Here is a 25382-nt window from a genome sequence, read left to right on the forward strand (position 1 = left end):
TTTTGGAGTGCACAGTGTTCCCCCTCTGATGGTAACACCATTTCCCCCTGATCACACATGTAAACCATCGAGCAGTTGTTATTCATCGACTGCACGTAACTCTGTCCACAAGCTTGTTTTGGTTCAATTTAATAGACCAAAACTGGGGGTGTTCAATTCCAAATCAATTTATGAAGACTGCAGTTCTCAACAAAATGAGAATTATCACTGTTGATAATCGACACATCGCCCATTGCATTTTTACTTTTATATCAATTACATAGAATGTTACAGCACGGAAACGGGCCATTCAGCACAGAAACGGGCATTCAGCCCACTTCAATCATGCTGGTGTTTATCCTATACCTGGGCCTCCGCCCCTCCTTATCTCTCCTCCTATACCCCTCTATTTCCTTATCCCTCATAAGTTTCCTCTGAAATACATTGACCTGCCCAGTCTTTCTTGATACCTGTATCCATTCATCCCTAGTAACATCTTAGTAATATCTATTTTTTGGTTACGCAGATATCCGACACTCACGGTGACCCAGCTGCTCAACAATATCCAAAGGAGACACAAGTTTCACATTTGCATATCATCTATGCACAGAAATCCTTTTTCGTATGGAATGTGTACTCTCCCTGGAGGAATGGTATCCTGCTTACCTAATCATCAAAATATTGGCTGTATTATGGCATTAGCCAAGGCTTGGGGGCCCCAGAGTGTGTGTTGGGGGTACTGCTGATGTTTAACACAGCCTTACCATTGTGAATACTGGCAAGCTTGCTACTTCTTGTCCAGCTAGGGTCACCCTATCCATTAGGGTTTTAGCTTGAAGGATTGACAGGAACTAAGTATGACGAATTTCTGTTGACTGGTCTGTTCCTCCAAGTCCTGCTGTCAAGCAAAGATAGCTGGTCTGTCATCAGCAGTGTCTTGGAGAAGTAAGGACCTGTCTGGCTCAGGAACCAGACTCCTGTGTCTGCCACAGGGGTCAACTCAATTCCAGATTTTCATTGGCAGGACCATGCTTGCCGACCCCCAAGGAGGATAGCCATTAGATATTTTATATACAGTTTCCTTGTCATCTGTTGCTGTTTCCACAGCTCATACCAGGGGTACGAAACCTACCAGAAAACATTTTGAAAAGTGAGCTTCAAAGAACGACACTGGCAGTGAGTTTGCAGCAGGAATGGTGATTTAACATTACTCTGCTCCTTGGTAAAGTGCTTGAGCTTTGCTTTGCCGTTCAAGGTTTCGTAGCAACTGCTCAATTGAATTACTACATTGTAATTCACTGCCAACCAGTTTACAATAATAACTGTTTGCCAGCAGTGTGCCTGGAAAATGCCCGGAAATCTTTGGCCTGGAGACATGGGGGGCGGGTGGGGGGGCGTGAAGAGTTGGACAGGAGAGGGATTAACCCCAAACCAGAAAACATGTCATCTAAAATTCCGCCACTTCCTTTCCAAATCATGTGAAATTCTTTTCCTATGAGTGTCTGTCAGCCAAGAAGATTAGGAGCAGTCGTGGTGCTTTGCACTCTCACTGTCAGCGAGTGGTAGCTGTAACCATGGTAACTGACTCGCCATGACAGCCCCCAACGAATTCTGGAGTGTCAGTGATGTAATCCCTCAGGTGCCAAAAAGACAATTGAAAAAGTGCCACCTATATAAGATAGATAAATAACTCCTTCAGCGAGGTTGTGTCTGAATAGCCAACAAATGCCCTAGATCCTACGTTCCATACACTACCCCTGAGAGGTGATGACATCTCTATCACACTGCTGACTAGCCCCCTCCCCCCTCAGCATTGTGATCTACTCCCACAAACCATTGAACAGTGTCCGCTCTTAAAATGTCCCTTTAGCCAGTTTTTAATTGTTAACATAGTAAATGTCTTACGTCCTACCCTCCATCCCTCTTGATTCCAGCTCCTTGACTGCCCAGCGCCTTCTGATGTGAAAGACGCTATATATAAATGTAATTTGTTGTTGGTTGTTGTCAATTCAAGTTTGAGAAACACTTTTCTTACTTCAATAGCCTTTCTTCCACTTGTTCGTATCCGATTCTTCTATCCGTCTATTGTGGCGTAGGTAAGTGGGGTCTCCCTGTGGCCGTCCTTGGCAACAGAATGTCAGAATTTAGTAAATTCTGTGTGTTGGTTATCCCGTTTCCTGATGCAGGCTAGTCCATAGTACTTCACGGCACTGCTGATGACAGCATAGCCAGCCTGGCTTGTCATCAGTACTTGGAAGGGCAGACCAGACACTGGAAGCAGGATTCATCTCCCACAGCTCATGTTAACCCTGCAAACTAAACTAATGGCTCAGCTGGTTCTAGCTGGCTAAGACGTGGGAAGCTTGCCAAGCAGTTTTCATAATGGCAAGCTGCGTGGTTTTAGCTCATTAAACTCCAGTAACAAATTAAGATCATTATAAAAGAATTGAAAGAAAAGGCAAAACAATCTTTGACAAGGGTTCAAAAATTGTTTTAAAAAGAAGTGAGATAGGTATAATAATAATCCTATATATAGGACGCCACAAGATGTCTCAAAAGGTATAACAGGACTCCACAAGGTATAATAATAATAATAATAATAATCCTTGCATTTGATATAGCGCTTTTCACGTCTTTTAGACATCTCAAAGCGCTTCACAGAATATACTATAAAGTGAATTGACTGTATATTTGAGGGTGAAATGCAGCAGCCAATTGCACACAGCAGTGTCCCACAAGCAGTTGTGAATTGAGTGACCAAATTGTTATTGGGTTTTTTTCTTGATGGATTATTATCAGGCGTGTAGAGTAAGGAAACTTGCCCAAGATGTCTCAAAAGGACCTTGTACAGGTGTATAAGATTTTAAATGGGATTGAAAAATCACCCAGAACAATATTTTAGGATGAATCAAGACAATAGAACAAGAGGACATTTAATTTGTTTCATATTTTTCTTCTCCTCAGATCTGAATATGGAGTTTAACCCTTCGGATCACCCTCGAGCAAGCACCATGTTCTTGAGCAAGTCACAGACAGACGGTGAGTGCTCTAACCCACGCTGGAGCTTTTACTCCATATGTGATACCTACTGTTTTAATACAAAGTGGTTTGTCTGCATTTGTGCTAACTTTCACTTGCTATCAATTATATTCTGCTTAAAGTGATCAGGGTTTGAATTCTTGGGGTATGTGTGTGGGGGGAGGGGGTACACCCGGATTTAGATCTATTCAATGTTTGTAACATTTCAGAGCATCCAGAATTGGACAAATTGTTAATAATAACAATAATTGTGTTTGATATAGTGTCTTATGTCTTTGAAATGTCTCAAATCGCTTCACAGAATATACTGTAAAGTGAATTATTGACTGTGTATTGTGTCGGCGAAACATGGTAGCCAATTATTGAATTAAATATTTGAAAGCAGTTTTTAGTGGTCTTTAAAATAACTTGCTGCCTTCACAATTAAGGCTGTAGTTCAGAATTTGCTAAATTCTGGATGCTCTAAAATGCAACAGAAATAGAGTAAATCTAGACTGAGGTAGAATTTCTACCCAGTGGTTCTTTTTAAACGTTCCGTTTGTTATCAAATGTTATAACATAGAATCCACACCATTGAAACAGGTCATTCAGCCCCAATTGTCTTCCACTTGTTGATGTCATATGCAGTGATCACCCCCAGAGTGCACAGTCTTAAGACATCCTCCTGACGTGAAAGGATTATATATAAATATAAATGTAAATTGTTTTGTAACACAAATCTCCAGAGCAATTGTTGATGCAGCAAGCTGCATACATTAATTTAGAAGGATATTAGATAATAAGAAAGGGTGTGAAAGAGAGAAGGAAGGTGGGATTAGATTAGGTGACTCAAGCAGAGACACAAAATGCAGAATTGATGGGCTGAAGCACCTGTTTCTGCTGTAACATTCTCTTAATATATTTTTGACAATTTTATTGTGTTTTATTTCAAGGAGTGACTTTTTCCCGGTCACTAAGTCGGCCGTTTAAAACCAAATTGAGCAATTATTGCGACGGCAATGATGTATAGTAAGTGATCGAGTACAACGTAAATTCCTTCCTTGGAATGAAAACAATTTGACACAAAATTTCTACCTGAAAAATTAAGCTAATATTTCTTTTTTTTTCCATACCAATTTTCTCCTAGCTATCTTCTGATGGTCCAAAATTCTGGATCTATAGATGATAATAATAATAATAATTCTTACGTTTGATATTTTGCCTTTAATATTATCAGGTAGTTGAATGTGACAGCCAATTTGGTCAAAGATATATCCCACATACAGCCATAAAGTAAACAATTACTTTCTATCTGGGGGATTGTTGGCCAGGACACTGGAAGAACCTCCCTGCTCTTTTTCCAAATAGTCCCATGGGATCTTTAACATTTAATTGAACAGATGGGGGGGGACCTTGGTTTAGCATCTCATCTGAAGGACAGAGGCAGCAGATATCTTTCAATATATTGCCCAAGTGAACTTTGACTCTCTCTTGTCGTGGGTGGCCATGACAGCTGAGCCCCAAATCTATGCTCACCCGACCTCTGACCAGAGTTTCTGGTTGGTGATGAAGACTAGAGAGCTCTGCTAATATTTTCTATCTTCCCTATCTAAGAACCCAGAGGCCAGTCGCTGAGCTTACTCTCCACCGACTGATACCCACTAACAGCATCCATCAGGGATCACACCTGGGACCTTCCGGGTCATGGTCCAGCTTTTCAACGGATAAACCTTCTGAGCCATGGATTCACCCCTCGAACACTGATTTCTCATGAGATTTTCCACATCTCACTTTAGGCAATAGTCCTTGCCTCTGGTTATAGCATGCTTGGATATAAATGCCGTGTTTATCTGTGTTGTGCCAAATTGCTGCTACAAGCCTCAAAAGAGCTCAATTAAAGCTTAAAGATCAACATTGAGTGTAATGAGCTTTGCTTGTATTAACCACTACCACAACAGCTTTACTGGTGCCCTTCCAGCCCACTTAGGGTGAAGGCCACTGCAATCGAAAGCCGATTAGCACACAGGGAATTGAGCTTGTTTGAGACTGTCAAGGTTATGTACGTTTGCCTCAAAATGCACTCCACTCCACAGTAAATAATGTGAAGCACATTTTTACGTTTTAACGATCTGATAGGACGCTATATATGAAACACAAGTATTATTGTTAGATGGAATCATTTCATCTAATGCTGCAAATTTATTTTCCTTTTATTGACTTTGGTTCTTCCCCAATTTTTTTCCCCTTAAACTGTGATTGATGTTTTCAGTCAGTGGGTTTGTGGGGATAGTTACCCCAAACATTTCCAAATTAAACACTAGCCCATCCCTGGAATCAGGAGTGATACCTTTCTGTACATTATTTTCCCCATTGAGGTTAAGTTTTGTGTCAGCCTGACTCAGTTAGTAACACTCTCACCTCTTGAGTCAGAATGTCGTTGATTCAAACCTCTCCTCGGGATGTTGAACAGACAGTCTAGACCAGGGGTGGGCAAAATACGGCCTGCGGGCCTTATATGGCCCGCCAAATAATAATAATATAATAATAATAATATGATTCTATCTGGCCCGTCATTGTGTCTAGCAATAGAAAAAATTATAGTTCGTTCAGTTCCATAAAGTCCCACAAATTTCGCTTTTGAATCAGACCGAGAACATCAACCAATCACACTGCTTAGTTAATGCCCCAGTATTGGAGGAGAGGGTAGAGGAAATGGATAGGATAAGTATAAATGGAGAGGAAGTACTGAAAAGGTTGACTGGGCTCAAGGTAGACAAGTTGCCCGGTCCGGACGGGATGTAGCCGAGGTTGCTATGGGAGGCAAGGGTACAAATAGCGGAGGCTTTGGCTACAATTTTTCAAATTTGTTGGACACAGGGGTGGTGCCAGAGGACTGGAGAGTGGCCCAAATGTGACTCCCCTGTACAAAAAGGGGCAGAAGGACAAACCTGGGATCTACAGGCCAGTCAGCCTAACATCAGTAGTGGGGAAACTCCTGGAGACTATAATCCAGGACAGAATAAATCTTCACTTAAAAGAATATAGGTTAATTAGGGACAGCCAACATGGATTTGTCAAAGGCAAATCTTGTCTAACAAATCTAACAGAATTTTTTGATGAGGTAACGGAGAGGGTGGATAAAGGTAGTGCAGTAGATGTAGTTTATATGGACTTTCAAAAGGCATTTGACAAAATGCCACATAAAAGATGTAAGAAAAATAGAACGGCTGGTTTTCTGTCTGGAGGTAAGTGTACAGTGGAGTCCCCCAGGGATCGGTATTGGGACCACTACTCTTCTTAATATATATAAATGATCTGGACTTGGGTATAGCAAATACCATTTTCAAGTTTGTGGTTGACACAAAGTTAGATAGGATAGAAAACAGTGAGAAGGATAGTAGCCAACGGAAGGAAGACATAGATAGAATGGTAAAATGGGCAGACACATGGCAGATGAATTTCAATGTGGAGAAATGCAAGATAATGCATTTTGGGAGAAAGAATGAGGGGAGGCAATATAGGATAGGTTATACAATCTTAAGGGGGGTAACAGAACAGAGAGACCTGGGGGCTCAGGTAAATTAATCCTTGAAGGTGGCAGGACAGGTAGATAAAGCTGTAAAAAGGGCATATGGGATACTAGGCTTTATAAATGAGGGCATAGAGTGCAAGAGTCAGGAAGTTATGATTAACCTATATAAAACACTGGTTAGGCCTCAGTTAGAATACTGCGCCCAGTTCTGGGCACCACACTATAGGAAGGATGTTAAGGCATTGGAAAGGGTGCAGAGGAGATTTACAGGGATGGTACCAGGAATGAGGGACCTTGAAAGGCTAGAGAGGCTAAGATTATTCTCATTGGAGCAGAGAAGGTTACGAGGAGATTTAATAGAGGTTTTCAAAATCATGAGGGGATTTGATAGGTTAGAAAGGGAAAGGGTGAGGTCACAGATTTAAAATAGTCTCTAAAAGAAGCAGAGGGGAGGTGAGAAGAAATTTTTTCAAGCAGCGAATCTGGAATGCATTGCCTGAAAGGGTGGTGAAGGCCGATTTGATAACAACTTTTAAAAACGCGGTGGACGGGTATTTGAGGAGGACGGGTTTGCAGGGTTATGGGGAAAGCGCTGGGGAGTGGGATTGACATTCCATTGCTCTTTTCAAAGAGTTGGCACAGACTCGATGGGCCAAATGGCCTCTTTTTGTGCTGTACGATTCTATGATTCTAAGATTGTGCACACGCTCCCTTGGAAGTGTTGAATCAGGCTGCAATGTACAGATTGGCAAATTTTCAAACGCGCATACAGCAACCGCGGAAATACTTCTCACTGAAGAGGACGTTAATATATGGGATTATTATTATTATACGGAAAGTGGACGCTGAAGGCCGAATATTCAATAAAGAATGGACTTCTAAATTTTTTTTTACCAGTGTGGCTGGAAAAGCTGTGTGCTTAATTTGCAAAGAAAGCGTGGCAGCTTTGTATATAATATATAAATATATATTATATATAGTTTATTTTTATTATATAAAAATTATTTTTTATTTGAGGTATCACCAAACATTTTGAGCTCACAGAAGAATTGGCATCAATGTAGACAATGAAAGATATTGGAGAAGACTTTTTGGAGGCAGTAAATAAGTGTATCTTAAAATTAGGAGTGGAGTGGAAAAAAATAGTGAATGTGACCACTGATGGAAGCCCAAATCTGAGGGGCAAAAATGTTGGGTTACTGAAAAGAATTCCAGATCAAGTCAAAGAAACAAATCGAGAACAGAATATTGTTTTTCTACACTGCATTATCCGCCAAGAGGTCCTCTGTAGAGTGTTCTAAAACTAAGCAATGTCGTGGACACAGTTATGAAGTGGTCAACTACATTCGAGCAAAAGGATTAAACCACAGGCAATTTGTAACTCTGCTTGAAGATTTGGAATCCGAGCACATGGATGTTCTGTATCACACAAATGTAAGATGGCTTAGTTTAGGAAAGGTCTTAAAAAGAGTGTGGGAACTGGGAACAGAGATTGATTGATTTTTGGGCATGAAACAAAAAGATTCAGATTTCCCACAGCTGAATGATGCGAATTGGCTCTCTGATTTTGCATTTGCCCATTGATATAATGGGCCACATGAATGAACTGAATTCAAATCTGCAACGGAAGGGGGCCTTTGTGCACGATTTGTATTGCAGTGTCAAGTCATTTATGACAAAATTATTTCTTTTGTCGCATCAGATAGGAAACAGGCAGTTCGCCCTGTTGGATAATTTTCCGTTTCTACCTTCTTTGTATACTTCTGCAATTGGATGTTAGTTCATTCAAGCAATAAACACAGTCACACAGTTCAATCACTAAGAGTACATTTATTCAACTAACTCAGGACCAGTCAGTTCAGTCTGGTACAGAGTTAGGGTCGTAGCTTCACCAAGCTGACGACCCCGTTGTAGGATTCAACAATGGCATTTCTACAAGTATGGGGAGGATCCTTCTCCTCCAATCGTTAGATTTGGTCATAGGTGACAATGTGGTCGAGACATAGGATGTGTATTGGGCAACTATCCATTGTCTCATACTCCAAGGCTGCGGTTAGTCTGCGCATATATCTGTTGATTCGGGCTTACTTCCTTCATGGAACCAGTCTGCGCATACATCTGTTGATTCGGGCTTACTTCCTTCATGGAATCAGTCGTAACTGGTTCCATGCAGTTGAGCTGCACGTTTCTAAGATCAGATAACACAGTCTGCCAAGCTTCTCATTGCAGGGTTTACTAAAGGTTATAATTTGTGCCTTTTTATCCATCATTCCCTCCTTTTATAATCTTTATTAACATTGCCATGTGCCGGTACAGTCCCCAATTTATTTTCTCGGATGCCTCTTGTTGCCTTGTGACAATTTAAAGATGCATCGTCATAGATGGGATCAATTGTACCTTGCTTTCATGGGTCAGAATAATAATCCTTCATATCATCATCGTCTGACAGATTATCGTCTGACACCACCTCCATCGTAAGTGATGGTGTTACCCCCACACACTTAGTGACGCACACTTTAATAAGGTGAATAAGGACACAAATCCCCAGTAATAATACCAGTAACACAACCCCTGCTTTAAGAACCCAGGCTCTCCATCCTTCAAATAAGGACGCCCACCAATTAGATATTCCACTTGGTTCCTGTAAGCTTTTTCTGACATGTCTGGGACACCAACCCATCCTAGAGATATCCTGTAACTGCATGTGCTATTTCCCACCTCTGTTCCCTTCCCCTCCTTAATAAAGCAAATCTGGCCTGGTATATTGCTCACCTTAAACCCTGGCGATATCTTATCATGGTCAAACCTTCGCACATACTGTTCTGTTTTTCACATGATAGTGTCTCATTTCCCCAGAGCCCACTTATGTTGAAAGTGACTCCTGCTTGGAGTCCTAACACAGTTTCTGCTTTTGTCAGCGGAATCGCATAGAGGAGAAAACCAGTCTGTGAACTATGGGGTATTTGGGTGCACACCCAACACCCTGTCACATTTGACGCCTTTACTGCCTTATGTGCAGCTAAGAGATATGTATTCCTCCCCAGACGTGTTACCAGTCCAAACCATAGTCCAAAACTGAGAATCCGTAGCCATGCCATCTTGCTAGTTGCTCCTTACAGTGGTGATGTCTTCTTGCAGTGGCTAACGTGGACCCAGGTGTTTCGTTCTGCAATCCGTACTGCTGTTGGTGTGGTTAGTAGCACCTGATATGGTCCTGTCCACTTTGGTTGATGCCAATGCTTCCTTTTGATGTCTTTAATCAGTGTCCAATCTCCTGGCTGCAGTGGGCATGGCTCGGTGTTCTCATTCAGTTCCTGGGGAGGTAATACATTTCTCATAGTCATTTTATTCTGAAACATTTTTTTCATGTATCCTGCAAGTCCGGCCTCCTCCAATTCTGTACGTTCTCCCAGCTGAGGCATATAATATGCTCTACCCATAACAATTTCATACGGGGAGAGTTTTTTGCTCCCAGGTGTAATTCTCATACTTGTCAGTGCTAACGGTAGACATGCCACCCAACCCTTCCCTGTGGTTTCCATGGCTTTCTTCAGCTTATTTTTAAGTGTCCCGTTATGTCTTTCTACCATTCCTGCAGACTCTGGATGGTAGGCACAGTGGTTCTTTAAGGTTATCCCCAAGTGGATCCCCACATTTCTTAGGACCTCATTCTTAAATTCCGGCCCATTATCACTGTATAATATTCGCGGGATACCCCATCTTGGTATTATTTCTCTGCATAATATCTTTGCCACTGTTACTGCATCCACATGGGTGGTGGGGAAAGCTTCTACCCAACCCGAGAAAGGACATACCATTACTAGGCAATATTTCTTTCCTTCGCATACGTTCAGATGGATGAAATCCATCATCCAATGAGAGAAGGGTTCTTTTGCCAATGGAATCTTGCCTTGTTTACATTTTAGTTGTCCTTGTGGGTTATTGCGTAAACATGTTATACATTGTTGACAAAATTTTTGTAAATAAGTGGTTAGTCCGAATGTCGTATATTGTTGGTCTATCATTGTCCTCATCCCTCCTTTTGAGACATGGCATTTGCCATGGCTCAATCCTGCTGCAATGGGAAACAATGATCGTGGTAAAACTGGCAGTCCAGTGTTTCCAACCCATATGCCGAATGTGTTTAGTTTGCATCCCATGTTTTTCCATCCTCGCTTCTCAAGGGTGCCTGCCTCTGATTGCATTGCTTTAATCAATGCCATGTCAATCGAGGGTGGTGTTTGTGACACTAATACTTCTGCGAGGGGCACTGCCTGGGCAGTTTTATCTGCAAAGGCATTTCCCTTTGACACCAGGTCCTTCGCAGAAGTGTGGGCAACACACTTAAGTATCGCTAATTGTTTTGGGAGTTGTAATGCATCAATTAGGTTCAATATTAAATCAGCATGGCAAATTGGTTTCCCTGTGGAGGTAACCATACCCCGATTTCGCCACTGTCCAGCAAATATGTGGCAAGTGGAATGGGCATATTGTGAGTCTGTATAGATATTAACAACTTTTCCCTTCCCCAGTACGCAAGCTCGGGTAAGCGCCACAAGTTCAGCCATTTGTGCCGAATATCCTGCTGGGAGTCTGGCTGCTTCTATTACTGTGTCCTGAGTGCATACAGCGTAACTGCTTTGGGAACGGCCCCCCGTATCCTTTTTGCATGAACCGTCCACAAAGTATGTCACATCTGCATTCTCAAACCTTGTATCCGCCAAATCCACTCGCGCCGCCACTGACTGTGAGGTTTCTTCCAAACAGTCGTGCGGGCTACCCTCGGAGGGTACCGGCATAAGGTTGCCGGATTCAATACTGTACATCGTTCAATGGTTACATTTGGGCAGGTTAGCAATGTGGCCATACAGGACAGCCGGCGTGCTGGCGATAGGAAAGCGTGTTTAGTTTGGAGCAATAATACCGAGACTGCATGCGGCACCAACAACTTCAATGGTTGGTATAGGACCAGGGGCAATGATGCGCGAACAGCCAGGGCTGCTGCTTCCACTGCTTGTAAGCAGCAAGGAAGGCCTCGAGCCACCGGATCCAGTCGGTGTGAGTAGTAAGCCACGGGCCTCATCCGTGTTCCAAATGGTTGTAATAGGACAGATGCCATAAACCCATTTTTAACGCAAACAGTTTGAGTATATGGCCTTGCAGGGTCAGGATGCGCCAGGGTCTCTGCCCCAGATAAAATGGTTTTTATAATTTCAAATGCCTTTATAGCCTCTGGATTCCATTCAATTGCATCCTGTGCCTTCATAGGGGCATCATAAATCAGCCCTAACAAGGGCTGAGTTAGCTCCGCATATGAAGAGATCCATGCACGGCAGAAGTTAGTCATTCCTAAAAATGACATCATCTGTTGTTTAGTTTCGGGTCGCGGAGCTTGCATTATTGCAAGCTTTCTGTCTTTTAATAAGGATTTTCCTTCCCTAGAAATTGCATGGCCCAGATATTTGACCTCGGGTAAACAATATTGCAACTTTTTTCGGCTCACTTTATGTCCCCATTCTCCCAAAAATTTTAAGCAGGCCAGAGAATCTTGGCGGCAAATTTCGTTGGATGGGGAACATATAAGTATGTCATCTACATACAACAAAACTTGACTGCCACCCGGGGGCTCAAATTTTGCCAGATTACTTTCCATACATTGTGAGAATATGGCCGGGGATTCAACAAATCCCTGTGGACATCTGGTGTACGTATATTTCCTTCCCAAAAATGTGAAGGCAAACCAAAATTGGGAGGCCTTGTCAACCGGAATAGAAAAAAACGCATTTGCTAAATCAATTACTGTAAACCAAGCTGTATCAGGTCGCAAATTGTTCAGCAAGGTATTGGGGTCGGGTACAACTGGGGTCCGGGGAATCACTGCCTTATTTACAGCCTGTAAATCCTGAACCAATCGCCACCCTTGTGATGGCGCTACCTTTTTTACTGGGAACAGGGGGGTGTTACATGGAGAGTCAGGGCAATCCACTATGATGCCCTTCTCCTTAAGTTCCTTAATTATGGGTTCAATTCCTTCAATGGCCTCTGGTTTCATAGGATACTGCCGTTGGTATGGGCGGTGTGTTCCTTTTGGTATGATTTTAATAGGTTCAATCCCTTTTATTAGTCCTACGTCAGCTGATCCTTTGGACCATAGAGCATCAGGCAGAGCATTCAACTCCGCCTCCTGTTCTATTTCCACTCCTAACAGTCAGGGAACCATCTTCCCTGAGTGCATCTTCCTAACTCTTTCACATTGATACACCCAATTCAAACATTGTGAGTAGAGACCTGTCCTCGGGGAATACCATATCCCTGCATCCTGAGTCTCTTCCCAATCCTGTGCTTTTATCCCACAATCTACCAGGTTACCCACTTGTTGCCATGACTTTTTGCATCTCTTTGCAATTGATACATGGGGGTTCCCTTCTCCCTGGTATAGCTGATCATCTAACGGTTGGAGTAAAACTTTCCCTCCCATATCAGTTGCATTCCAATATATACATTGAATCGTTAATCGTGTGGAACTTCCCAATTTGAAATGTCTCTCATATGGCAACGAACTTCCCCCTTTTTCACGGTACCACATGGTACAGTGCAGATCCTCAGGCAGGTGGAAGTCACTTTGTTCCATGACCCGCTGGTGTGCCAATCTAAGCAGTTCCTGTTGGAATTGTCCTGGCCCTTCCTTTAACTGTAGGGCATAATAGTATTGTGGTTCCCCCCTTTCTTGGATAATTAGGGTATCTTCAATTTTTTTTTTGTACGTAACCTTAACTGCTTCCCATCGGTCGTCACCCATAGGTATCACTCCTAACTTGAGTTTAGTTAACACATCTCTCCCTAGTAAATTAACCGGGCATGTCATTGATATAACCACTTGTGCTTCTACAGTCTCTTTATTCTTGTAACAGAATTCAAGAGGTTCCGTGACGCATTGTGTTTCTAAGTCTCCGGACGCTGACCGAATATCAATTTTTTCCTGACTCTTTTTATAAGGAAAAGTTGCGTCTCTCATCGTAATAACCGTTCTACATGCTCCTGAATCGCATAAAAACGGTATGTCAATTCCATTCACTCTTAATGTCAACCAAGCACTCCCAGGAGACTGTATTAACGCCAATATACGTTCAGTCTCCTCTCTCTCCTCCTCTCCTTCTTCTTCGGGCTTTTGGGACTTCCACCGGTTTGGACAATCCCTTGCCCAGTGTCCCATTTTCCCACAAACATAACATTCTCCCCCATTATTGTTCTTTTGCTTCCTCTTTCTATTCTGCCATGGTTGTTTATTAACTTCTTGTGATATAAATCCCTCATTATGCCTATTATTCCTCTTCTCTTCCCTTGTTATTCGTTCAAAATGGATGGCATGATCTAATACTGGCTGGAGTGCCCCTGTACTCCATGTTATTAGATGTTGTTTTACCAATTTTGAAATATGGGGCACCATTCCCGCCAGAAATGCATTCTTAATTTGTTGTGCCCAAACTCCAGTATCATCATGTGGATGTGGTGGTTCGATTCCACTATTGGAATTAAACACCTTGCGCAATCGCGTATAGTATTGCATACACGTTTCGTCTTTTCCCTGAATACAATCCGTTATCGCCGAATAGTTACATCTGGCTCTATAAAATGTAACTATTCTCCCCATTAATTGGTCGAAGGGTCCCCAATAATCATGCTGGGAGCGGTTTGCTGCTACCGGTGGACGGTCATACATTCTTGGTGCTCCCTCATTGTCTAATGCTGTCCAATCTCCCCCGACCTGACACCATTCCTGACGCAACACCTCTCTTATGCACTGCTCGGTTTCTAAACTATTTAGCCTGTAACTTGCCATGGTTTGATACATAAAATCTCGAAATTCGGTTCCCCCTTGATTGGGATGGGGACAGGCGATCATTGCCCTCTTAACATCCTCCATTCCCCATGCCCTATACACGTACTGGGTGTTCCCCTGTCCGTCTGCCACTTGTATCATTGGGAAATTCCCTGCTGTTCCTACATTTACCTGCATAGGTGGGTTTGAAGGGGAGCTCGGGAGTGCGGATTTGTTTTGATAATTATCATGGAGCCATCTGACATATGGGTCAGCATTGTTTGGCGTCCTCGGATTATATGCTCGGTTTAAAGGTGCCGTGGGCTGTTCTGACCCATACGCTGGTGGAGCACCATGCCCATTTTCCGGGCGTTGAGAGGCTGGAGTCTCTAAATCCTCCTTCCCTGTGTAAGCCAATAGTTTTGTTTTGGTTTCTGTCAATTCACCCAGCCGTCGATATTCCGTGGCTTTCATATGCCATACTTGTGCTTCCCCATAATGATATTTCAATTGTTTTTTCTTATCATCTCCACTTTTCTCTTTTATTTTATTCAATAATTCTTGTGTACTCTCAGGTTTTAATCGCCCATCAAATCCAAATTTACGTTTCCACATTGTTTCCCAATCACCACTTCCTTCTACTACCTTATTCATAACCTTCGCATTTCGACTCACTAATTCTCGGGTTTCTTTCTTACAACAACTGCTGCGACAGTCCCCTTTACTGCCTACACACCCCATTCTTGCAGAATTTAAAATGATCTCGTCACTTACCCTTTCCTAGGTGAGTCAGTCTCGACCTCTACGTACCAGCCTCTAGATCCTCTTCGATCCCTGGTGTCCGATTCCTCCGGACCTGACTATACTCACCCGAAGGCGTAAGTTATTGAGATCCCGGATGAGCCCCCAATGTTGGATAATTTTCCGTTTCTACCTTCTTTGTATACTTCTGCAATTGGATGTTAGTTCATTCAAGCAATAAACACAGTCACACAGTTCAATCACTAAGAGTACATTTATTCAACTAACTCAGGACCAGTCAGTTCAGTCTGGTACAGAGTTAGGGTCGTAGCTTCACCAAGCTGACGACCCCGTTGTAGGATTCAACAATGGCATTTATACAAGTATGGGGAGGATCCTTCTCCTCCAATCGTTAGATTTGGTCATAGGTGACAATGTGGTCGAGACATAGGATGTGTATTGGGCAATTATCCATTGTCTCATACTCCAAGGCTGCGGTTAGTCTGCGCATATATCTGTTGATTCGGGCTTACTTCCTTCATGGAACCAGTCTGCGCATACATCTGTTGATTCGGGCTTACTTCCTTCATGGAATCAGTCGTAACTGGTTCCATGCAGTTGAGCTGCACGTTTCTAAGATCAGATAACACAGTCTGCCAAGCTTCTCATTGCAGGGTTATAATTTGTGCCTTTTTATCCATCACGCCCACTTTCCAACTTTGCAGCAGATTACTGTTTGCGATCAAAGCCTTGACTTTGAGCTATTATTAAGCATTTGCATCTAAATTAAGTGCATGTCCCGCGAAGCTTACCAAAACTCGTGAAGCCAAAATAATGGCGTATCCTCGGTCTAGACTGATACTCTTGGACAGTACTCAGAGTGCTCTATATCATCGGAAGAGCTGTCCTTTGGATGAGAACAAAAACTGAGGTAACGTCTGCCTGTTCCGGTTGGATGTTAAAGATCTCATGGCCACTACTTAAAAAAGAAGGGAGTTTCTTCCAGTGTCCTGGCCACCAACCCCCAGATAAAATTGGTCATTCATTTCATGGCTCTTTGTGGAACATTGCCGATCATATATTGACTGCCTCATTTGCCTACATAACAGCAGTCACTACACTTGATAGCAATTACCTGCAAAGTGTTTTGAGATGCTCTGACTGAATGAATTTGAATCAGTGCAGGAAATATGTTTAAGTGATAAAAAAAAAGGTAACTGACAATAATCATACATGTTGTAAATGTCATGGTAAGTTTAATATGTCTGGCAGGCTGACTGGACTGTTTATCTGAAATATTGCTTAGCTCATTCACAACATAATAATAATAGGGATATAGCGCCTTATCACACGTTGAGACGTCTCAAAACTTCACAGAATATACTGTAAAGTGAATTGGCTGTATATGTCTTTGGGTAAAATGTGGCAGCAATTCATCACAGCACAGTGTCCCACAATCAGTCGTGGATTGAATGACCAATTTTGTTTTGAAGGGATTAGCCCCGAAAAGCGATCTGCCAATCGACTAGTGACCAGGTTGTTACTTACTGCGAGGTAAACAGAGGCATGTGGACTAAGGAAATTTTGTCCTGCCCAGGAATTGAACCCAGATCTCTCGCTTGCGAGGCGAGTGCTGTAACCACTACGCTATGGTACTCCGCAGTTTGAAACCTGTTTGCTGCGCAATATATTTATTTAATTTTTCTTCATTCTGTGCTTTATTTACAGTGAGAGAAAAGCGGAAAAGTCTCTACATAAACCATGTGAGTAGGCAGTTTATTCCTGCATTCTTTTTGTGCTTCTCTGGGATGTAGTTGCAGAGAGTGGGGGCAGAGTAACCAATTTTTATTGTTTTCTTTCAATCTTGTAGTTCAATTTGTTTATAACATTCCGAGTAGCTCAGCTGCTTGAACGGTTCCATTGGAACCAGAGGTCACAGGGTTCAAATGGGGTTCACTTGAGCCTTCACCTTTTGAGGTTGAAAAAATGAGTGCATTTGGGGCTGAAATCCTGTTCTGTGTTCACACCAAGCGCCTTTGAAAGTGTAATAACAAAACACTCTGAAATGCTATCCCGTACGGAGGGATCTATATAAATGCAACTTGTTGTTGAAGTTGATTGTGTTTGAGCTGAGGATTGTGAGGAATGACAGGTCAGAAATGACTGGTGGCAGGAGTTTCCTGTTCCCTTGTTGCTTTTTACTTTATTTTATTCCTTTCGTCCCTTCTACTCCACCATAGGCGGCTGTGTGCTCAGCCACTACATCCTGAAACTCTGGAACTCTCTGCCTTAATCCTTCTGCCTTCCCTCCTCCTTCCCCGTTTTGAGATCACACCTGAAAACCTTCCTTTTTGACCGTGCCTAGCATCATCTCCCCTCCCTCCCTTGCTCAGCACCATTGCCAAGTGCTCTGAGATGTTACCCTGTGCGAAGGGCTCTATTTAAATACAATTTGTTATTGAGAGCATAGAACAAGGGGGCGATGGGACGATAAGCATTTGGAACAGGGGTTGAGATGGCAATGCTATTTTGAGGCTTGGAGTGGGCGGTGGAGAGGCGATTAAAACTAGGAGCAGGGAGGGAGGGGGCAGCGACTGCTTGCAGCATAAAACAGCAACAACAGATTACATTTGTATAGCGCCTTTCACATCAGGATGACAGTCCTGGATAATCAGGGATCCGCATCCAAGCTGCTGATTAGGATCAGGAGGAGTGGAGGCCGGCGAGAGTACGGCTAGGAGCGTGACCGAAGGCATGGATGAAGAAGTGTCTTCAGATGGGTGTTGAAGGAGACAAGGGAGGGGGTGAGGTGGTGGGACTGTGGGATGGAATTCCAGAGGTTAGTGCAGAGAGGCTGAAGGCCCGGCCGTCATTGGTGGGGCAGGCAAGGCGAGGGACGTGAAACAGGCTGAAGCCTGCAGAGCAGAGAGAGCGGAAAGGTTGGTAGAGGGTTAGGAGGTCACAGAGGTAGAGAGGAGCAAGGCTGTGGAGGGCTTTGAAGGTGAGGATCAGGATCTTGAACTGTATCCTCTGAGTGATGGGAAGCCAGTGGAGCTGGGCGAGGATGGGGGTGATAGGTTCACAGAGCCTGGTGCAGGAGAGGAAATGGGCTGCAGAGTTCTGGATGATCTGCAGCCTGTGGAGGGAGAAGTTAGGGAGGCCCACAAGCAGGGAGTTTGTGTAGTTGAGCTTGGATGTGATGAGTGGGTGGATCAGGATCTTGGCAGCCTGGGGTGAGAGACAGCAGCAGGTGGAACCATGCAAGTCTACGGCAGAGAAGAAGGCGAATGTGCCTGTGGCTCTTTTAAGACAATGCTTCCTCCCATTTACCTGCTATTTCCCTATAGTCTATATAAGGTAGGAATAATGGAGACAGTACTGGTGAGTAGATGGTTGATTTGTTGAAATTGGGATGGGTGAGTGGGGAGTGGCTAATGATGCCATGATGTAAGTGATGTTTGAAGTGATACAATCTGCTCAGTTACTATTTACGTCTTTTCCAGCACACTCCCGGACAGATGAGGAGGAAATACAGCTCGTGCTCCACGATATTCCTAGATGACAGCACAGTTAGTCAACCCAACCTGAAGTATACCATTAAATGGTGGGTACTGACCTGACTCATACCGTTAAGCGGTGGGTACAGGAATGAAGTGTACCACTAAATGGTGGGAGAAGGGAATGTATCTATGAGGCAGAAGGGAATAGAAAGGGGGTGGGGAAATAGGATGTGTAGAGGGTTATGTAGAGTATACACACACTGGCATGGAGTATTAGATGGGCCAAATCATCTGGTTTGGTATTTTACAGTCTATTAATTCTGTATAATTTTATTTTATTTGTGTAGGAGGTTTATGTTGAATGTGTTTGCAGAGTATTTTGAATCTGAAGGTCTCTTGGCATTTTAAGCTATGCCATCGCACTCCCCCTCCCATCCCCCAACACAAAAGATAAGAGATGCATGACAGCACTTACCATCTCTGAGCCGCATCTGAATTCTCTTCACTCGATGCTGATCTGGAGCCAGCAGACCTGATCCAGTGCTGTCTGTGTATTGTGATGCTTGACTGGTTAGACTGCAGCAGTACCCCAACCAGCACCTAACACTCTCCAGAATAAGCTAAAGAGGATCCGGGAGAGAGTGCACATTCTATCCTAGACACAAGGATATTTTCTGTTTCATTTGGACACTCATTTGGACATGGTGATCGGTTTCTGTATGTGTCAGACACCCAGTTAACAACAAAAAACAATGTTTGGGCCAGAAAATTCACTTTACAGTATATTCTGTGAAGCGCTTTGAGATGTCTCTAAGATGTGAAAAGGCTATTTAAAAATGGAAGGATTATTAAAAAAGTCAAAGTGCCTTTTAAACACAGTGCAGCCACTGTAGTTCCTTCCTAAGTCATGAATCCAGGTATGCTATAGAGAGGAATTTGTCTCTGGGGATGATATAGGAAAAGCATTTTTGTTACAACCGTGTTTTTCCCCATTTTTTCTCCCTCACCTCATTCAAAATCCATCTTAAGACCTACCTCTTTGACCGCACTTTCGATCATCTTTCCCCTCTCCACTCTTGGTTCCCACCTCCAGCTCCGCTGCCGAGCCAGCACTATTAATTGTTTAGGGATGTCCTCCTGACGTAAAAGGCGCTATATAAATTAAAATTATATTGTATACTCGGGCTTGTATCCTTAACTTGGAGCTTCTTTGTGAAGCATCCCCACTTGATATGTTGGTACAACTTCATTGGAGAACAGAATAAAAGGAGAAAAAACACAAGGCGAGAATAAAATGAGGTTGTCACTGAGAGGATGATAGAAGACACTTTTCACATGGAAACCTATTAGAATGTGCAATGCTTTGTCACCAGTGGCTACAGTGGCTGAGACCTCAACCTTTCAAAGAGAATTGGATAAACATTTCGAGAAGAAGAATATTAAAGAGTACACGGAAAGAGCATGGAATTAGGATCCACTGAATGAGCTAGCAGCAGTTAAGGCTCAATGGGCCGTTTCCATGATTCAAAGCCTGTGTTAACACAAGCTGCCATCTGCTGACTGCACTGCAGTATGACAAGTCAAAGCAAGTTTATACAGCAGAAGAGTTTCTTTGAATGTTGGCTTTTCCTTTGTATTATTTTCCTGTTTTGGTATAGGATATTGGAGACTATGATGAATCATGGGGTAAGGCTTTAGGTTAAATTTAATCTTTCCTTTTTTAACATCAAATGCCACAAATTTTATCTCTATTTCTGTTTTTCTCTTTCCGTTGGTATCTGTTGCCTTACACAGTATGTAGCTCTGTCCTTGTATTACAATAGAAATTACAATTATATAGCACCTTTCACAAGGATTGTATTACTCTGTCTGTCATTGTGTGTATATTTGTATGTTGTGTTTCTCCCTCTCCGTTTCTCTATTATTTTTACCTCTGGGATCTCTGACTTGGTGATTTCTAACTGAATTCCTTTATAAATCCTCACAAGTTGGTGTGATACATTTCTGATTCTTTATTAAGAATTCCATGTGAAATTGCTGTGGATTAGTCGCAGTCTGTCACAAATTTCTCTGTCACTTTATCTCTCTCTATGGTTTCACACTTGCTGTCTCTCGCTGTTGCTCGTTGTCTCTCTCTGTGTCTCTTGTTGTTTGCTAACACTCTCCCTCTCATGCTTTCTTTCACATATTCTCTCTCTCCAGTGCCTTGGAGCTATTGAAGAAAAATTTCATCTAGGGTTCCCCCTTCTGACCACTGGCAGCAATCCTGATGAAATCCAGTGTCAAGTCACCCACGTGATTAAAAAGGGCACTTGTGTGAGGTATCAGAGGGAGCCCGTGGAAATGTCCCCTGTTAGAAGGAAAAAGTAGTAAAAAAAACAAGGGGGGATACAATTCGAGAAAGAAACCCAACTGATGTACTGTTTCTTTCTGATTGACACTAACAGTTGTTTCTCTTTACAGTGTAGCTCTTGCAATATATTACCACATCAGAAACAGGTATGGAAGCATTTTACTGTTCTTACTTTGAACTGATGTATTACAGAGCCTCTAATTATGGTGCCTCCATAACCAAGGTGCTGGCTGTGACTGCGTTTTCTCTCTTTTCAGGGATTCAGACGGAAGAATGTTGTTAGATATTTTTGATGAGAAGCTTCATCCACTATCGGTAAATGTTACACACCTACATTCGATAATTGTTTGACCTATTTTTAAACCAATCTGTTGTACTGCGATAGTACTATAATTAGCAGATTGGCAGTGGATTGTGAAACACAGGTTCTGTAAGATAATTTGTCTAAATACTTTGGAATGTATTTGTACTTAAAATATTGACTTTTATTAAAATTCAAACAATTCTGCTGTTTGATGTAAGAACATCACACTTACTCTTTTGGGAGTAATAACCCCCTCAATTTAAAAAAAAAAAGAATTTGGTCACTCTTTGTGGGACATTGCTGTGCAAAATTGGCTGCCACGTTTCACCCATAAAATATCAAGAAGGTAGGAGTGTGGCCGAAGGCAGGGCCAAAGAGAAGTGTCTTAAGGCATGCCCTGAAGGAGCAAGGGAGGGAGCGAGGTGAAAGGAATCTGGGATGGAGTTTCAGAGGTTGGGGGCAGAGAGGCTGAAGATCCAACCGCTGAAGGTGGGGCAGGCCAGGTGGGGGACATGGAGCAGGCCGGAGCCTGTTGAGCAGGGGGAGCAGACAGGTTGATAAGGGGTTAGCAGGTCGGAGAGTTAGGAGGGAGCAAGATCATGGAAGGCCTTGAAGATGAGGACGAAGATTTTGAACTCAATCCTCTGAGGGATGGGGAGCCAGTGAAGATGGATGAGTGGTTGCGATGGTGTCACAGAGCCTGGGAGGGAGAGGAGACGAGCTGCAGTGTTCTGGATGATCTGCTTGTGGAGAGAAGAGTTGGGAAGGCTGACAACGGAGTTGGCATAGTCGTGCCTTCGTGTAATGGGGGTTTCAGTGGCCTGAGGGGTGAGGCAGTGGCGGAGTCAGGCAATGTTGCGGACGTGGGGGAAGGCAGAGCAGGTCATGGAACGGATGTGGGGGAGAAAGGACAATTGAGGGTCGAACAAGATGGCCAGGTTCTTGACTGGATTGGTGAGGTGGAGTGTGCGACTGTGGATGCTGATGCTGCCACTGCCTGAGATGCGGAGGCATTAGCGCGAGCCAATCAGGAGGGCCTCAGTCTTACTGATGCTCAACTGTAGAAAGTTGGCTCTTATCCAGGACTTGATGTCGTTGACAGGCAGTCTATCAGGACATCAGTGGTGCCGGAGTCAATAGTAGAGGCAGAGTGATAGAGTTGGGTGTCATCCGCATACATGTGGAAGTTGACCCCATATCTGCGGATGATGTCACCAAGAGGGAGCATGTACAGGTTGAAGAGGAGAGGATAGAGGACAGATCCCTGAGGAACACCTCACAAAATAGTGCGGGGGCTGGAGGAGAAACCGTTTGTGGAGACAAAGATGAGCTGGTGTGAGATAAAATTGGCCGAATGACCTTCTTCTGTGCTATAAATTTCTATGGTGCTACCTAATTAATGACCGGGGTGGGTTGCCAGGAATACAACACTTAAAAGGATAGACAGGCGTTTCTGCCATAAAAGACGGGACTCGTACCTGGTATGCTGCCTCCCTGGGGCCAGGGTGCATGTCTTCATGGAATGGGTACAAAATATCCTACAGGGGGAAGGGAAAAATCCGGAAGTTGTGGCCCATGTCGGGATCCATGATGTAGATGATGAAAGGGCTGAGGCCCTACAGGGAGAATATCAGAAGCTTTAGAAGAAGCAAAAGAGCAGGACCTCAATGGTGGTTATCTCGGGATTACTCCCAATGCCTTATGCAAGTGGATACCAAACTGGGAGCATCAAACGCATGAATGCCTGGCTGAGAAATGGTGCAAGAAGGATTTCTAAACCACTGGGACCACTTCTGGGGCAGATGGGACCTGTTCACGAGGGATGGGTTACACCTGAGCAGGACTGGGGCGAATGTCATTGTAACAAGGATAACAAATGCTGTGGGGAAGCGTTTAAACTGATTTCGAGGGGGAATGGGGATCAGAATGTAGCATCGTGGAGGGGAAACAAGTTACATAATGGATGAGGAGAGACAAATAGAAATGAAACAAGGAATAGTCCAGCAAAAAGTGGAAAGAGACGAGGGAGAAATGTAGAGCAGATTAAGCCGGTCTTGGAGTGAATGTGTGTAAATGCACGGAGCGTGACCAATAAGCTTAGTGAGCTGCGGCTCAAGTTGCCACATGAAGACTTGACTCAAGCAAGGACAGGAATGGGAGCTGAATATTCCTGGCTACAACCTATTCAGGAGAGATAGGGAAGGGAACAAAGGAGGAGTGGTGGCAATACTCATTAGCGATACGGTCACAGTCCTGGAAAAGGACAATGTGTTAGAGGGACCAAAAACTGAATCTTATTTGGTTAGAGTTACGGAGCAGAAAAGGAGCTGTTACTCTGTTAGGTATTTACTGTAGACCTCCAAATAGTGGGAAGGAGATAGATGAGCAAATCTGCAAGCAGATTTCAGAGAGATGCAAAACCAATAGAGTAGTGATAATGGGGGACTTCAATTATCCTAACATGGAATGGGAAACACACAGTGTAAAGGGCAAGGAAGGGGAGGAATTCCTGAAATGTGTGCAGGAAACCTTTCTGGATCACCATATTTCCAGCCCAACGAGGAAGGAAGCAGTGCTGGATTTGTTTCCGGGAAATGAAATGGGGCAAATGGAGCAGGTTTCAGTCGGAGAGCATCTGGATAACAGTGATCACAATATCATTAGGTTTAGAATAGTTATGGAAAAGAACAACAATCAATCAAAGGTAAAGACCCTCAACTGGAAGTGGGCTAATTTCAGTGAGCTAAAAAGGGACCTGGCCAAGATAGATTGGAAAAAAAGATTGGCAGGGAAGAGTTCGGGGACAGAGCAAATACATTCCCACAAAGGGGAAAGGTAGGACAGTCAAACCTCCCTGGATGACGAAGGAAATTGGGATTAAAATAAAACAGAAAAAGGAGGCTTATGACAAATGTCAGGTCCAAAACACACAGGATAATCAAATAGAATATAGAAAGTAAAAGGGAAATAAGAAGGGCAAAGAGATTGTACGAGAAAAGATTAGCAGGAAACATAAAAGGGAACCCTAAGCTATTTTATAAGCATATCAAGAGTAAAAGGTTAGTCAAAGGTAGGGTGGGTCCAATTAGGGACCCAAGTGGAAATCTTCTTGTTGAGGCAGAGGGCATGGCTGATGTACTAAATAAGTACTTTGCAACTGTCTTCACAAAAGAAGACGATGCAACCAATGCCACAATATCGCAGGTGTGTGAACAGAAATTGGATATGATAAAAATCAACAGAGAGGAGGTACTAAAAAGGCTGTTGATGCTCAACATAGATAAGTCACCTGGTCCGGACGGGATGCATCCTAGGTTACTGAGGGAAGCAAGTGTGGAAATAGCGGAGGCTCTGGCCACAATCTTTCAATCCTCTTTAAAAACGTGGTGGACGGGTATTTGAGGAGGACGGGTTTGCAGGGTTATGGGGAAAGGGCTGGGGAGTGGGATTGACATTAATTGCTCTATTCAAAGAGCCGGCAGAAACTTGATGGGCCGAATGGCCTCTTTTTGTGCTGTACGATTCTATGGTTCTATGATTCTATGAAGGATGCTTGTGGCCAGGACACTAGACTTTAAAAAGCAGCTTGAATGCTGTGATGGGAGAACTGTACAGTGGGTATTCTGGAGGGATGAGATCAGATCGACTTAAGGGCCTTCTTCTTCCAAACTAATTTTGTGATCTTGTGACTTCTGATTCTCAACCTCGGCTGTTGTGTCTGGGGAAATTGCAAGGCTGCAAATCTCTGGAAGGGGAAGGGATGACACAGCCTAGGATTGGGTCACTGAAGACTGAAGTTATTTGCAGCCAATTTCAGAGGTTTAGAAGTAGTTTGCTGAGCTTCCTTTGAGTTAGGAAATAAAGGGGAAATGGGATTAGAAAGATAAAGAGCTGCCGTAAACTAATAAATCGGTAGCACAGGCTTGTCAGGCTCATGTCAGCAATTCTGGTTCATATAAAAAGCTTCGCATTTCAAATTCCCTGCCTAAATGGTGTAATTTTCAGGATAAATGGTGGCAAATCAATTGTAGGAGAGAGAAAAACTTTCCGAAAGACTTTCTCTTCATAAAAGAATACTGTGCTACAGAGAAACCCTCATTATGCAACGCTTGCTTGAGCGTGAGTCCACTGCACAT

At 43.3% G+C, this 25382-nt stretch overlaps 1 protein-coding gene across 3 annotated transcripts in view; it reads left to right on the top strand.

Moving 5' to 3' along the window:
- Window positions 1-25382, top strand: part of ccny (cyclin Y) — a 155882-nt gene that overhangs the window by 114118 nt on the left and 16382 nt on the right. For 2 of the 3 annotated variants that reach the window (XM_042346932.1, XM_042346934.1), the window contains 5 exons: window positions 2944-3018; window positions 16818-16852; window positions 18593-18693; window positions 21053-21088; window positions 21200-21257. In XM_042346932.1, the coding sequence (XP_042202866.1) occupies window positions 2944-3018; window positions 16818-16852; window positions 18593-18693; window positions 21053-21088; window positions 21200-21257 (305 nt within the window). Of the gene's footprint in view, window positions 1-2943; window positions 3019-16817; window positions 16853-18592; window positions 18694-19989; window positions 20276-21052; window positions 21089-21199; window positions 21258-25382 lie in introns of those variants that run through there. The other variant, XM_042346933.1, reaches the window with a different exon arrangement.

Source organism: Callorhinchus milii, unplaced genomic scaffold (genome assembly GCF_018977255.1).
Source record: "Callorhinchus milii isolate IMCB2004 unplaced genomic scaffold, IMCB_Cmil_1.0 Scaffold2, whole genome shotgun sequence".
Classification (NCBI taxonomy): Eukaryota; Metazoa; Chordata; class Chondrichthyes; order Chimaeriformes; family Callorhinchidae; genus Callorhinchus; species Callorhinchus milii.